The sequence below is a fragment of the Lichtheimia ornata genome (genome assembly GCF_029851405.1).
Source record: "Lichtheimia ornata isolate CBS 291.66 chromosome Unknown scaffold00119, whole genome shotgun sequence".
Classification (NCBI taxonomy): domain Eukaryota; kingdom Fungi; phylum Mucoromycota; class Mucoromycetes; order Mucorales; family Lichtheimiaceae; genus Lichtheimia; species Lichtheimia ornata.
Window position 1 is genome coordinate 24,450 of NW_026695439.1, and position 15,469 is coordinate 39,918.

Here is a 15,469-nt window from a genome sequence, read left to right on the forward strand (position 1 = left end):
AGCAGCATCCTTTTTCTGTGCCAGTGTGAGAGGACTATTCCAAGCAGAGTACGATGGCGCGCGTTCTATGGTACCATCGGCTAACCATTCGTTGATCGTTTTCTTAACTTCATCCATAGCTGCCTCAGGTAAAGGATACTGAGGGCGGTATGATGTCACTTTTTCATGTGTTTCTAAACGTACTACCGATTGTGGAACGGTGCAAAAAGATGTCTTAGGTATACGTGCATTTTCATCAATGTAGGGCTGTATAGCGGCATGAAACTTTTCTTGCTCCAATTTGCTTCCAGCAGGTGATTTATTGGGTTTTGGAATATCAAACAAGTTCTCTTGATTGACTTTAGGTTGTCGCTCATCTGTATTCCATTGGGTTGCAAGCCCATGAATGGAGATACCGAGCTTGGACATCAGATCCAAACCTATGGTTACTTTTATGTTTTCTGCTAATGGTAAAGCTTCAAATGTATGATTGTATTGACAATTCATGTATTGTAATTTCACATCTTTAATGTATCCATATCTTTGGGCTACATGCCCTTTCATTGACATGATGATTGAACCAGAATGAGTATGAGGATTAATGATCCATTTATTTTCTTTAGCGAATTCTAAGTCTATCAGGGAGTGATCGGCTCCAGTGTCCAGTAAGGCTTTGACTTGTCTATTCTGTATGGTGATTGGCACCAAGATAGAGTGAGTATGGGAAGATTTTGGAGCGCTTGCACTATTCTTACCCTGAGCTTGATGATCGAGTTGATCATCGTCAATTGCCATCATCGTAGTATCATTATTGTTGTTACTCAAGTGAGCCATACGCGATCGAACATGGTTGTTACCCATACGTTGAGCCCTACGTGCTCGAGCTTGGCGCATCTCCGGACACTCGTGGTCTGGCACAAATGGGACCCTTTGGCAATGCCAACACATATTGTTGGAACGAGATGCGGGCTGCATGCGGGGAGCGGAAGCAAAAGGCCTTGGTGCGTAGCCTGTACTACGTGAACTAGTAGCTTGAGAAGAGGCTTGACGAGTGTTAAAAGCACCATTAACCAGCTTCTTGATGACATTGCAATTTTCCTCATCATGGCTTGCCCCAGGATGAATGGGACAACTACCACTCTTCTTCTTGTTGGGCTTGGCTTTTCCTTTTCCTTTGTTGGATGTCTTGCGGCGTTTATGCCGATGCTCCGAGTCACTTGTTTCAGGGTTAGAATCGGAGTCACTGGAGTCGCTAGTAAAAAACTCTTCTTCTTCAGGAGCCCTCTCGCCAGAAGCCAGTGTCATCACCAGCTGCACGATTGGTTCGAGCTCATCAGGAATGTTTTCGCCATAATGGTTATGAACGACTGTCCAAGAACGCTTGCGATAGCGCCGATGTAGCGAGCACAAGTAGTTAAACACAAGCTCCTGATTGTTGGCAATACCGGTCTTCACGGCGTATTCCTGAAACTTGGTTGAATATTGTCTCAAGGATTCCTCAGCTCCTTGACGCATGGTACGAAGACGATAACGTCGATAAAACATGGTGTAAGGAGGTGAGTACTGCTTGATGATCTCTTTACAAAACGTATCCCAATTGGTAACACTTTCCTTAGCCATCACATCGCGTAACCAAGCACGACTATTGGAGTTAACAGTAAGTGGCATAAGGCGGCGCCAATGTTGCTCAATGTCCAGGCTATGACCTTCAAGTACAGTACGAAACTCTTCAAGAAAAGATTGAGCTGAATCGAAGCGAGCCTTCTGTTTAGCGTGGCGAGTACCACCGTAAAATTGAAAAGCAGGTAATTGACGTGGCACCAAAGCATCCTGATTGCTCACGGCATTGGTTCTTGTAGGCGTGGCAGGATCATCAGGATGATTAATGCGTCTCAAGGTGGAGAGTCTTTCATTGAGCGCATCACGACGGCGAGTAACCATGGTGAATCGCTCTTGATTATCTCCAGTAGCCAAATCGGTAAGAGTAGCATCCAATCTAGCAATTTGTTCTTCCAAGGTTGACATCACTTCTTCACGAGTAGCACCAGGACGCAAGTTCGCAAGTAAGTCTTGAGCGTTCAGAGCATCACCGGAATCCGGAACCCATGGAGAAGATCCATTGGCATCTTGCTGTTGATCATTGTTGGAGACCATACCCTGAGGAGCTGGAGCTTCGGTCATGTTCGTATCCTCGGAAGGATGTTGGTTGTTGTCGTTGACAGGAAGTTGGTTTTGGGTTTCCTCGTTGTTGGACATGGTAGGTAAATCAAAACTCAAGACAAAAAATGTGGGGCACAAGTAGATAGCAATCACAAAACAATAAAAGAAAACAAGAAGTATCTTGGAACTGATGTTTATTAACCTAACCATTATCCTATTTAAATATCATTGATGTGCCCATGTTTGGTGTCAATTATCTTCATGCGTTTCATTCATGCAATTATTCATCGAGGGTATTATTGTAGTAGTAAATGTATATCAAGAGGGGTATGTTCTGAGACAAGCGACCGATTAGCTAACTCAAACCCAAGTCGCTGTAATTACCCTAGTGTCGGGGTATTATGCGCTGGCGCAGCAATATTCCTTTTGACAACATCAACTTCTTGTACTCAGCATCCGCAGCTCATGCGCAGCAGGCGCAGCAGTACTTCGCCACACCATCATAGATAGCCATCTTATATAAGTATCCCCATTCCACCATATGAATAAACATCATCTCTTTACGTTACAAATACTTCTTTATTATCATACGTCGTTGCTATTGGCTACGGTCACATCCGCCAAAAAGAAAGCTCGACAATTGGTAGCTGATGCTTTTTCGATCCACCATGTACAGGCGACACGATTTTTATTCGAGACACGATACAAGATACTATGGACAACAATACATCGAACGAAGGCCCGTTATTTGCTACAACTGTGGAAACGAAGGACATTTTGCACGAGATTGCGCATTAGACACGTTACCTGATGCTTACCGTTTTCGACCGTTTCAAAGAATGACATATGAAGAACCATCCCACAAGCAAGAAACTGGTTGCCCACATGATTTTACAAGACCGGCCCATCAAGTCCACGCAATGAAACAAGATCCACCGACTGCTCACCTCCTCGATATCGATACCGACTTTGATGCCATTTTTCGTCCTTACGAGGGCAACCTGGAAAATGACATGAATCATCTGGAGAAGCTTTTCACCACAACCAGTACCGATTTACCGCTATATTCCATGACATGCAATGGTTATCCTTGCGACATCTTGCTCGATAGTGGTGCTTCATCGACATACGTATCGCCATTATTGGTTCAAGGTGTGCCTCTAGAGCGTGTTGAAGGTCGAAGTGTTGAAACTGCTGGTGGTCATTGCATGCGTATCGATGAACGAGTGAACCTCCTATTGAATGCCGGTGGATTTGTACATCAAGTAACTGCTTATGTCTTGGATACGAAGTTCGATCTCATATTGGGGCGCGATTGGATCAAGCAGCACAAGCCAATTCCTGATTGGGATCGTGACACTTGGAAGATTGTTGATGCTGGCATCACATACACCATTCGTCCTAAGCACCAGCGCGAAGTACCAGAATTGGCATATCTCATTTCGGCTAGACAAGTACAACGATATCAGCGTGACAAGAAGATTGAACACATGTTTGCTTGTTACCTTCGTCCAGAGGCCGAAGATTCTGGGGACGTGGAGGATGCCAAAGTCAAATCGTTGATCGTCGAGTTCAAGGATGTATTCCAAGACAAGCTTCCAGGATTGCCACCCGATCGCAATGTGTCTCATGTAATCGATACTGGTGATGCTGCACCCATTAGCCGACCACCTTACAAGATGAGTCCACGTGAGCTGGATGAATTGCGAAAGCAATTGAAGGAACTGCAAGACTTACGACTTATTCGACCAAGCACATCACCATGGGGAGCACCTGTATTATTCGTTCGCAAGAAGGATGGATCTATGAGAATGTGTATTGATTATCGTGCAATCAACCAAGTCACCAAACGCAACACACATCCATTACCTCGCATCGATGAATGTTTGGATCGTTTAGGCGATGCCAAATACTTCTCGAGTATCGACTTGAAAAGCGGCTATCATCAAGTGAGGATTCGGGATGAGGATGTTGACAAGACGGCATTCAATACACGATATGGCTCTTGGGAATGGTTGGTCCTACCTTTTGGATTGACAAATGCACCACCTACTTTTCAACGCTTGATGAATGCAGTGCTAGGAGATTGTCTTGATGAGTATGCGTTGGTGTATTTGGATGATATCCTCATTTACAGCAAGTCCAAGGAGGAACATGAGCGCCATGTGCGTGAAGTGTTACGTCGTCTTCAAGATGCCAAGTTGATTGCCAACAAGAAGAAGTGCGAGTTCTTCAAGACTGAGCTGGAGTTTGTTGGTTTTCGCGTATCTGGGAAAGGAGTAAGCCCTTCGGTGCAGAAGGTGAAGGCGATACAAGAATGGCCAGTACCAAGGAATGTGCAAGAAGTACCACAATTCATTGGGTTGGGGTCGCACTATCGTCGGTTCATTCGCAACTTTGCTTCGATTGCCGCACCTTTGACAGACTTGACACAAGGAACAGGAGCAAAGAAAAGGGCAATTGTGTGGACGCCTACGTGTCAAAGCGCATTTGAAGAAATCAAAGCCCGCATGACTGATGCACCCATCTTGTTGCCACCCAACCAAGACAAGCCATTTACCATCGAAACGGATGCATCCGATTTTGGGGTTGGTGCTGTATTGCTTCAAGAAGGCGACGATGGTCTCATGCATCCAGTGGCGTTTGAATCCAAGAAGTTGTCACCCACTGAACGTAACTATCCAGCACAAGAACGAGAGCTTTTGGGTATCTTGCATGCATTGAAATCTTGGCGTTGTTTCGTTGATGGTCGCCCCTATGTTGTATACACCGATCATCACCCCTTGAAGTACTTCCGCACGCAAACCAAGCCTACACCACGCCTCACTCGTTGGGTTGCTGAGTTGGAGTTATACGATCCCAATATTCAATACAAGCCTGGGAGAGATAACCATGTGCCTGATTTGCTCTCACGTCGTGATGGTCCTGAATGCGAGACTTCGGAACAAGATATGGAGCCTGAATACTTGTATGCGGTGCGTGCTATTCAAGAAACCGATTGGCCAAAGTTTTATGCGAAGCCTGAAGAACAATGGCCATCATTATACAAGGATTTATTACAAAAGCATCGACAACGTTTTGTGACCCGCAATGATCAAGTTTATCGTCTCATCAAGAATGGAGGCCAAACCAACGAGGTGCGTTATGTGTTGTTCGCTCGGCGTGCTGATCTTGTGCAACAATTCCATACCGGCTTTGGACATCCTGGCAACAAGACATTGTATGATTTGATCAAGAAGCGCTATTGGTGGCCTGATATGCAAAATGACATCAATACATGGATCAAGGAATGCCCACAATGTCAACTTGCTTCTAATGCTGATCGTCATGTGCATCATGCTCCTATGAAACCATTGGATGTTCCCGCTCCTTTTGCTCGTTGGCACCTGGACTTCATTGGTGAATTGCCACAAACCATCAAAGGCAATCGATGGCTTCTTGTCGCGGTTGACTATACTACCAATTGGACCATTGCACGTGCTTTGCCAGATGCCACGGGTGAAGCAATTTCGAAGTTCATGCACGAGGAGATCGTTATGCGTTTTGGTTGTCCACATGAAATTGTCACGGATCGTGGTGCAAATTTTCTTTCCAACATTCTCGCTCTTTATCTTGGTCGCATGAAAATCCAACACAAGCGCACATCGGCTTTTCACCCACGTACAAATGGCAAGGCTGAACGCACAAATGGAATCCTCAAGCAAATGTTACGCAAGTATGTCAATGGTGCCATTCATCGCTGGGATGAATTTGTGGATACTACTGTTTTTGCCTGTCGCATTCGCAAGCATCGTACCACTGGTCTTAGCCCTTTTTACATGGTTTATGGTCAAGATCCCGTTCTCCCTGGTGATACCTTGCAACCAATGGTCCTTTCAAACCCATCCGATGATCCTCAAGCACTTGCTGATTCTCGTTTACCTGATTTACGTAATTTACGTGATTCACGCAACAAGGCTATCGATCGACTTCAACGCAATGCACAGCTTGATAAACAACGATGGGATGCTTTACTGAAACCACAAGATTTTTCTATCGGTGACATCGTTGCTATGCGACATGAGAACAAGCTTAGCCTTGAATACAATTGGAAAGGTCCGTATCGCGTCATTGGCAAGAATCAAGAATACCACACATACAAGCTCGAAGACATGCAAGGCAAAGTTTATACATCCATGGTCCACACTGATCGTCTAAGGCCTCTTAACGTCAAGAACCCAATTCCTGAACCATGGTATGATCCTGCTTCCTCACGTGCTCAAGAACGTCAACGTCTCGCTCAAGCTACAAGTACGCACGAGGACGTGCAATAATCTGGAGAGGGGGTATTGTCGGGGTATTATGCGCTGGCGCAGCAATATTCCTTTTGACAACATCAACTTCTTGTACTCAGCATCCGCAGCTCATGCGCAGCAGGCGCAGCAGTACTTCGCCACACCATCATAGATAGCCATCTTATATAAGTATCCCCATTCCACCATATGAATAAACATCATCTCTTTACGTTACAAATACTTCTTTATTATCATACGTCGTTGCTATTGGCTACGGTCACATCCGCCAAAAAGAAAGCTCGACACTAGTAACATTGGCGTCTACCACAGTGGGTTTGGGCAAAAGGATGATGAAGAAGGGTAGGCCTTACTATATACAATTGAAGTGCCAATATTGCGGGGTTAAGACCGGGCTAATGTGCATTTGCAACCAAAAACCCGTCTGCAAAGGATGCTTCGGCCACATTATGACAGCGTCTAAGCGCTTGTTACCATAGCGTAATAAAATACACAGAAGTTGATCTATGTTTACAATCAAGTTGCTCGCTGTTATTATGATTCCTTGTCTTGAAAAAGTACGTGTAAAAAAAGACTAGAACTAGTACTTGCCAAATCTAGCAATTGTCCGACCACGAAAGATGACTTCGTATAGCTCACACAGATGTTATAGAGTACAGCTCTTTCAGGATATCACATGTGTACAATCCAAAGTATTTTATATCAAGATCTCAGTTTTCAGTCATCACTGCTCGCCTCGCAAAAATAATGAAAATACAAGACTAGTTCTAGTCGCGGGACTTTAAAGATACCCATTAATACGAGGAACATTGCTATTCATGAAATGCGTGCTATATCCGTCTACTTTTCAAACATGTGGATAACGTTTTATGTGGCACAAAGATTGTTTACATCATCAGATTTCATCCTACAAATAGCTACTCGGTAACATCTTGAATGGTCAACATGGATTCAAAGTTGGCCTCATACTTGTTATAAATGCTGGACCATTTATATGCAACATCGCCTTGAATGGTTGAAGTAGCTAGCGAGATCAAACGTGGTACCCTCTCCCAAAATTCTTCACTTTTCTGTAAAAAGATGTAATGTATGGTTAATGTTAGCAATGGGTTTGCGAACTTTTTGATAAGACATAATAAAGTTCGGCATACCTTTTCAGTAAAACTTTTGGCAGAAACCTCAGGAAAGAAAATCACAAGTTCGCGCCATTCAACTTCAACAAGTTGGCAGAGACGAGCACCAATCTTCATTGCAGTACGCATTTTGGTGTATACATGATCCACATCATCGCCTAATAAAGCGGTATTAGAAGCTTGTATCCAAGCACAATGTCCCATCAAATGAATGCTACTTACCAAACTCTTTACAGTAATCCTCTGCATATTGCTTCATACTAATGTGCTCCTCATCCTCAGCTTCGTGCATCTCTGTCATTTTGCAATAGAAACGATAGGCCCCCATGTTGGTCAAAACTTTTCCTTTGAATGCATGCAGTTGTCCTTTTGTAAAAGCTGCAAAATGCTTGAATAGATCCATATTATCCTTGTCTGTTTTGCTTGCAGATGGTGGCAACGAACGGGGCGATAGATCCTTCTCCTCGAAATAATCATTCAAGCGTTTCGTGATATCTTCATCATCCAAATTGAGCACTTCTGCCAACGCTACAATAATACCGATACAATATTAAACCACCTTGACAATCATGATACAGTATATGGGTATACACAAGTACCTTGCTGGTAAGCATCGAAGACTTTTTGAGGAACAGGCTTTGGCTTCACCCCACCCTTGTTGTTTTTCGCACCATTTCCTGATAGCACCGATTGCGAATAATTCTGCATACTTTCAGTGGCCTCTGCAGCACAAATGCGACGTCTTTTCACTGGCTGGCAACAGAAAAACGAAGGCAAAATGTAAGCAACCATTGAATGGTGAACTATTCCGCAATTACGTACGTTTTCATCCACACTCTCATTGTCTTGGTTTGGCAAATCGTCAATAGCTTGATCGTGGTCATCTAATATATTGAGCCATGTTAGAAAAGTACTACGACAACAGATCACTCCTGCCCCACTAATAGAATATGCATACTGTTGTCACACGTACCAATAGCATCATCATCAGTAATGGCATCCAGCTTCTCAGGGGCATCATCATGGACTTGCGAGCTTGCTGAAGTATATAGGATAATCATGGTATTAGAATATATCCGTCTGCAGGCATATAGATGGAGCTACGTTGCAATTACCATTCTCATCTTCGGTTACAATTTCGGAGCCGCTCGCATTGCTATCCATATCCATGCTGGGGGCAGTGGAACCACCCATAGCCATATTCGAGCCTTGATTATCTGTTTGATGATCAATGGTAAATGCTGTAAATCCCAATCAAGGATCCCAATGTATAGCTATTATCTGGAACACTTGCATCGTTATCATTTTCCTCACGTACAGAGGGTAGTTGAGCGGCAGCCGTTGTCCCACGCTTGGTCAACCGATACGAACGCTGATCGCCAGTACGACAATGCTCAATTGAGAGTTCCAATCGTGCATGCAACGATGCCATTATGGCCACAAGATCGCTCGGCACAGCTGCACCAGAACTATAATGTTAGTGGACATCTTAAAAAACAAAGAGAAGGAAAACAAACCACGATCCGCCAATGTCACCAATTCATTCGCGACGTCCTCAATGGTGCGTTGATATCGGGTTCGGGATCTTGGCATGGCGACTGTGAAAGCAGGATGAGTTGAGTGTGAGTGTCAAGGGTTGAGTGAGAGTGTCAAGGTACAAAAAATGTGAGCATATAAGCAAAGTCACTTTGACATGTACGTTGGCTTGTGGCTGGGGTAAGATTTGCGTGCAGTCGGACTTCAATGTTGTGTGCTCGCACACAGTATGTCAAGGATTTTGCTTTCAGTTCCGGTGATGGGCGTGGGCTGGGACTATCAATGATCATAAATGGGCTCTGTTTTCGTTTCGCAAATGGGAAGATGGCTTTTCGTGGATGAACTATATCTTCTCTTCAATGGGAGTTGTTGCTATTCGTAAATGGTTGTTGCTTTTTGGACGAAAGGAAAGCTGCTTTTTGTAAATGAATGATAATTTTCATGAATGCGATGAAAAGTAACTCGCGCTTCTACCAAAGCAATGTCCCTATTCATCAAAATTATCATTCATTTACAAAAAGCAGCTTTCCCTTCGTCCAAAAAGCAACAGCCATTTACGAATAGCAACAACTCCCATTGAAGAGAAGATATAGTTTCATTCACGAAAAGCAATCTTCCCATTTGCGAAACGAAAACAGAGCCCATTTATGATCATTGAAAGTCCCTTGGATAGAAAGCAAGAAAGCATTGCTCGCATTTACTAAAGTGGTCGCCAATTGTGAAAAGCAATGTCTCCATTTACCAACCCCGCCCCACACCTATCGGGTACCGCTTGAACTAAAAGCAAAATACTGTACATTCAGCTATCAGCATTTGTACATTAGGCTCTAATTACCAATGAAAACTACCGCGCCATAGCAGTGCAACCACGTGACGTACTAGCCTATGCCTATCTCCTATCATAGATAGGAAGAGAATGATTTATGCATTCTAGTTTCTAGACAATATTGGAAAATAGGTTGGCCTACCTACCATCGCTTGCGGAAAGCTATAAAAGGTTCATGCAGATGCAACATGGCAGTAATATCAATAAATAGGTATCCTTGTATCTCATGTTGTTTATTCATCTATTCAGGTACTATATATCATGTCCCCATTGCAAGCTATCGGATACAGGATATCCGCGGATTGGGCCCAAAACCGGTCGTATATAAAAATGCCATATCCACATCCGAATTTCTGGGTCAGATTCAGATCAGGTTCACCGTATCCGGATCGTATGAGCAACACTAGAGAGAAGGAAAAAGAAGGAAGAATAGTTTGGTTGCTAGGAAGGTTACATAAAGAAAGATGCATACTGAGTATTAATTGAGATATGGGCGTGTTACGCAAACAACTTTATGTGTGCTTCTGAGAGTTAAAGAATATACATGCAAGGGTACTTTTGGGAATAGGTATCATGGTGATTAGGGGTATCATGGTGATTAGGGGTATCATGGTGATTAAGGGTATCATGGTGATTAAGGGTATCATGGTGATTAAGGGTATCATGTTGAGATGCGGAGGACTTCAGGGTATACAACATTTTTGGTGATGTGGGATTGTGTATTCTCGTCAAATTCGGCCATGACTTGAAGGTTACGGTAATCAGTAACGCGAGAGAAGGCGACATACAATTGGCTATGAGAAAAGACTGGAGCAGGAAGTTAAACACCAACTTATGAGAGTGTTTGGCCTTGGGATTTGTTGATGGTCATGGCAAAGGCCGGTCGCACTGGTAGCTGTTTTCTAGATAATTCGATAGCGGTACCCTCGATTTTGGCAGTAAGCTTCAATCTCGGAATCAGCACAGTGGTACCAGCATGAGGGCCAGGGGTTGCGATCTCCGCTTCAATGTAGTATCGATGCAAGGCACGGCATATGAGTTTGGTGTCATTACACAGGCCTTGATCAGGGCGCAAGTTGCGCAAGAGAATAAGCGGCATGTTTTCCTTGAGTGACAGCTTATGGGCGGGCAATTCTAAAATAACCAATGAGAGAAGAAGTGAGTGATGTGATGAATACATGGCTAATAGAAGATGCATGTGATGATGAGAATGATACAATACCGCTAGGATTGAGTGTATTCAAAAACTCAATAGGGATATCTTGATGTTGATCATTGCTTGTGGGTGATACACTGTGGTAGACCTCTTACTTGATCGGTTGCTTGACTCACATACAATGAAACAAAGACATTGTCTTAAACAATCACGCATTAATACCCTCGGTGCCTCGGCACAATAATAATAAAACATGTCTCATGTCTCATCCAAAAGTATATAAGACCATTAGATAGCTTTCTTGAATAAACGTCATTCTCACAAGGTTCCTTTTATTGTTATCTGTGTTTGATTTAACTTCTTTTCCCCAAAGACCACATACACTATCAGCACTGAGATAGTCATATGCTTCACCAGGAAACATTTCAGTGGCAACAGCATTAATGCGGTAAACGCAGTTGTTGGTGGTTGTAAGAATGGCCGCTTGAGCAAGTTGGGCAGCATTGGCAGCATCGGTAGTGCGAAGATGGGGGTATATAGTGTCAACCATGTGATAAATGTTGGAGCCAGCCAAACATTGGATGTCGCCATTAATGCGGATGTAATCGGAATTAGGGGAAACTATGAGAGTAAAAAATTGGTAAGGATGTTTTATGCATTCAATATAGAAAAACGAAATGACTCACTTGTGGGGATACGGCCATCACCAATATCAAGTAGGTATTGAGCAAATTGGCGTTGTTGATGACCGTGTTGAGTATTGTCGTTGAGGTTTTGGAGACGCATGTTGATAGTGAGGTGGTATACTTGTACATGCTGCCAAAGGTAAGATCGGGAGATACTTGCAGCAGTGGTCTGTGTACGGGTACCACCCTTTACCACAGGAAGTGTTTGGCGAAAATCACCACCAAAGACAACCACTTTGCCACCAAAGGGAACATCATTGAGCAATGGATCATGTCTACTCATGATGTCACGCAATGTGCGGTCCACGGCTTCAACAGCAAAGCGATTCATCATGGGTGCTTCATCCCAAACGATCAAGGCGGCATTGCGGAGTTGTTGTACACGTTCCGTTTGCACCGAGATGGCGGAGGTTGATATCTCATTCAAGTTTTCCACGGGGATCTTGAAGGTCGAATGTGCAGTGGCACCATCAAGCAAAAGAAGTGCAGCCACACCCGTGGACGCCACAGCAATTGCCGATTGGTCGAGTCGTGTGCGAATGTAGGCGAGTAAAGTGTTATACAAAAACGTCTTTCCAGAACCACCAGGGCCATCGATAAAGTATAAGCGTTGTTGAACACTATTGTGTTGCACAGCATTCACAATAGTGTCAAAGATGAGTCGCAGCTCCGTATTCAATGCATCAACATGACTTGCAAATTCTTCAGGTGTCATGCCGCCAGCGGCTGTTGTTGCTTCTTGTACATGTGCTGAAGGGAGTGATTGTTCAAATATGGAGTCATCAGGTAACGAAGGCATGCCGGGGATATCTTGAAGGCTCAAATCTTATTGTAAAAGTATGCGTTGGATGTCTCGTAGAGCCTCAGCAATGCAACGGTCCATGTCAACTTCCATGTCATTGGCAATGTAACGCCATTGGTAATCGTCACACAAACTTGCGGAGTGTTGTTCCCACAATTCCCGAGGATTAAGAGGGTTGCCAAATGTCAAGATGGTGACAAAAAGTTGACGTAGCTGGTGAGCTGATGTAAAGTGTCCAATGGCTTCTTGCAAGCAATGGCGGTACTCATCATCATCCTCCAAAAGACCACGTGCCTTGGCAGCATCCACAAAGGTATTGTATAGGTGGCCATGTACTCTGCGTAAGTCTTCAAAGCTTCGAGGACCTGGAACCTTATGAAGCAACACACGCAAAGCAAAACGTTCAGGATCACGTGGCGATACAAATGGCATTCTACCGATAGTGTGACCTCTTTGGCGTGGTGCCCAATGGTATGGCAAGGTATCAGTTTCCAAATGTAGTGGAGGGGTATTTCAGGATAACAATACTGGCGTGCATTGGGATCACGTCTACAGAATGATGATGATGATTAGTGAGTATTGTGGATAAATATAGATGACATTTGCATGCATAAAGACAAACATAAAACCTACCGATTAAGATCGAAAAAAGCAAGCAAAGTGGTTGGTCGATCCATAGTACGTTGAACGACTGTTTGAAGGTCGTCACTTTCATTGTAGTATACTGCTTGCTGATTTGGTAAATGCAGCAAGAGCAACTGCACAGAAGGAGAGCGCTGAAAGAGGCTGAAAGAAAATAGACGCCATAAAGCTTCTGAGGCTGAGACATAACGGGTATCGGTATATTGCTGGATCTCATTGATGACGGCGTCTTGTTGTTGCTGCTCATGCTGTTGCCTGGTATTTCGACGCATGGAGATCAACGCGCGATCGTGGCCTTTGTAGACATACTTGTAGAGGTACTTTACAGCATTAACAGAGGAACAAATCTCGACATTGATATGGGCATTATACTTGGTACATAAGACCACGTTATGTGGTACCACCCAACGGTTGTCAAGGGATACGGAAGCTGAGATGCGATAACGCCTGCCATTGTTGGGTCTCCTGTAGCTGGGATATCCAGATGTGGCATCCGTTGTCTCTTCAATGAAATCATGTGGGTAGCCTTTGCTGCAACGACCATTCACCATACATGGTGCTTGAGGGAAAGCTTCACCGCAAGGTCCATGCATCATTAAACGTGTAACCGTTTCGTATGCTGCGGGATGTAACTCTGGGTCCGGTATCTCAGCCGAAACGATTTGATCATAGTCACGTGGGCGACGTGGTCTGCAATTGGGATCCAAGGTGAGAAGTATATGCGCATGGGGAAGGCCTGGTTTCTGGAATTCAATCACCCTGAAGTGAGCAATTGTCTCACCTAAGACATGGTTGGTCGTCAAATCTTTCATAAGCAGGTCGCACTAATGCATATAGGATTGTTTGAAAATAGGTATGGTTGATGAGCAAAGAGTAGTAATACATACAACAATGATGTACAAAAGTCTTACTTTGAGCTTAAAGACTCGATTTGTCAAGTCAGGGCGATCGGCAGCAACTTGGCCAGGTTTAAGAGCGGAAGTAATTTCAGGCCATCTTGGGTTGCATGTAAATGTGATAAAGAGATCAGGTTCACCAAGCTCACGAACAATGGCCATGGCATCTTGGTATCGTGATTGCATGTCACGTGGACCACCAGTGAAACTGGGAGGAAGGATAATATGGCTACCAATGTCTCTTGAGGTCTCGTTGCCCATTGCATCGATCACACCTTGTAATGCCTCCGAACGATACTTCTTTTGGTTTTTTTCAATATACCGAAGACGCTGCTGCTCAACCTTGATATACATGTCCACGGCGTATTGATGGAATAGGCGACCATAGTAAACCATGTAATGGTTTTCGCGATCTTGCAACATGTATGCATAAAAGCGCATAGCAGTAATTGTGCCGTTACTTTCGTCATCGGGATTGTTCTCTTGTTGTCTTCTTGTTGAGCGGCCTATTATAAATGTTGTCGACAGGCGGTGATGAGCCAAACGTACCAAGACATGGAAGATAGCTGTATAATAAGCATACCTTGTGTGGGTGCACACCAACCTTGCTCACCTCGTGGGAACATGAGAACATAGTGCAAAGGGTCATAAAGAGGATGCAATTCATCAATGCGGAGAAGCCCATGGTGTTGGCGGTGAATAACGACGTCGCGATAAGGGGTGATGTTGGAAGAGGAAATAGGAACAACAGCAGCAATTTCTCCTTTTGCGGGGCGTAAGAATTGACCACGATGGCCACGGGATGAAGATCGATCCGAATGAAAAGTGATGCTGAAATTATTATCAGGCTCGTTTTGCAACATGTCAGCAGCGCGTCTGTATATGCGAGCAAGAGGGTTTTCAGTGAACAACATCTCTTGAAGCTGCCGTGTGATATCCTGATCAAGGCCACCGTTCAATGAGCTGCGTATGTTGACTTGCTCATCTGGATCACAGATATAAATTTGCGCGAATCCAGGATCACGTTGACCAGGAAGCATCGAGCTGGCGATAGAGTGGTGAATAACCCCATTTACACGAAACGTATAGACACCTGATCTTGCGTTTGCAAGCTCATCATCAACCTATTTTGCCAAGGAAAGGAAATTTTAGATGTAAATACAACATACAATGGAAGAAAAAGATGTAATAAATACCTGAGCACCAATTGATGCGAACGCAAATGCTCAATTGTATGCTCGAATGCTGGTACGAAAAGCTGTAGAACGATCATCCTCGCCAGTAAGCAAAGTAAGCAATGGAGCTGGTGGACGTTGTGATGTTTGGTAATAGAAAATGGATAACAATGAAAAGTACGTTGA

The 15,469-nt window shown here is 44.0% G+C and overlaps 2 protein-coding genes across 2 annotated transcripts; both read right to left on the reverse strand.

Annotated features, from left to right (window-relative positions):
• Nucleotides 1–7,348: 7,348 nt before the first annotated feature.
• On the reverse strand, nucleotides 7,349–9,157 carry O0I10_012286 (uncharacterized protein; the record flags this gene model as incomplete). Its single annotated transcript, XM_058492221.1, has 9 exons — nucleotides 7,349–7,501; nucleotides 7,583–7,722; nucleotides 7,787–8,092; nucleotides 8,164–8,317; nucleotides 8,387–8,448; nucleotides 8,538–8,603; nucleotides 8,680–8,805; nucleotides 8,855–9,022; nucleotides 9,082–9,157. The coding sequence occupies 9 exons, from the start codon at nucleotides 9,155–9,157 to the stop codon at nucleotides 7,349–7,351; spliced, it is 1,251 nt and encodes a 416-aa protein (XP_058337011.1).
• A 1,601-nt stretch (nucleotides 9,158–10,758) lies between these two features.
• O0I10_012287 (uncharacterized protein) lies at nucleotides 10,759–15,148 on the reverse strand (the record flags this gene model as incomplete). The annotated part of the gene is made up of 9 exons (XM_058492222.1): nucleotides 10,759–11,060; nucleotides 11,149–11,230; nucleotides 11,465–11,703; nucleotides 11,769–12,593; nucleotides 12,705–12,942; nucleotides 13,008–13,119; nucleotides 13,204–14,036; nucleotides 14,124–14,674; nucleotides 14,722–15,148. 9 exons carry the CDS (start codon nucleotides 15,146–15,148, stop codon nucleotides 10,759–10,761), a joined length of 3,609 nt encoding a protein of 1,202 aa, XP_058337012.1.
• Between the last annotated feature and the right edge of the window lie 321 nt (nucleotides 15,149–15,469).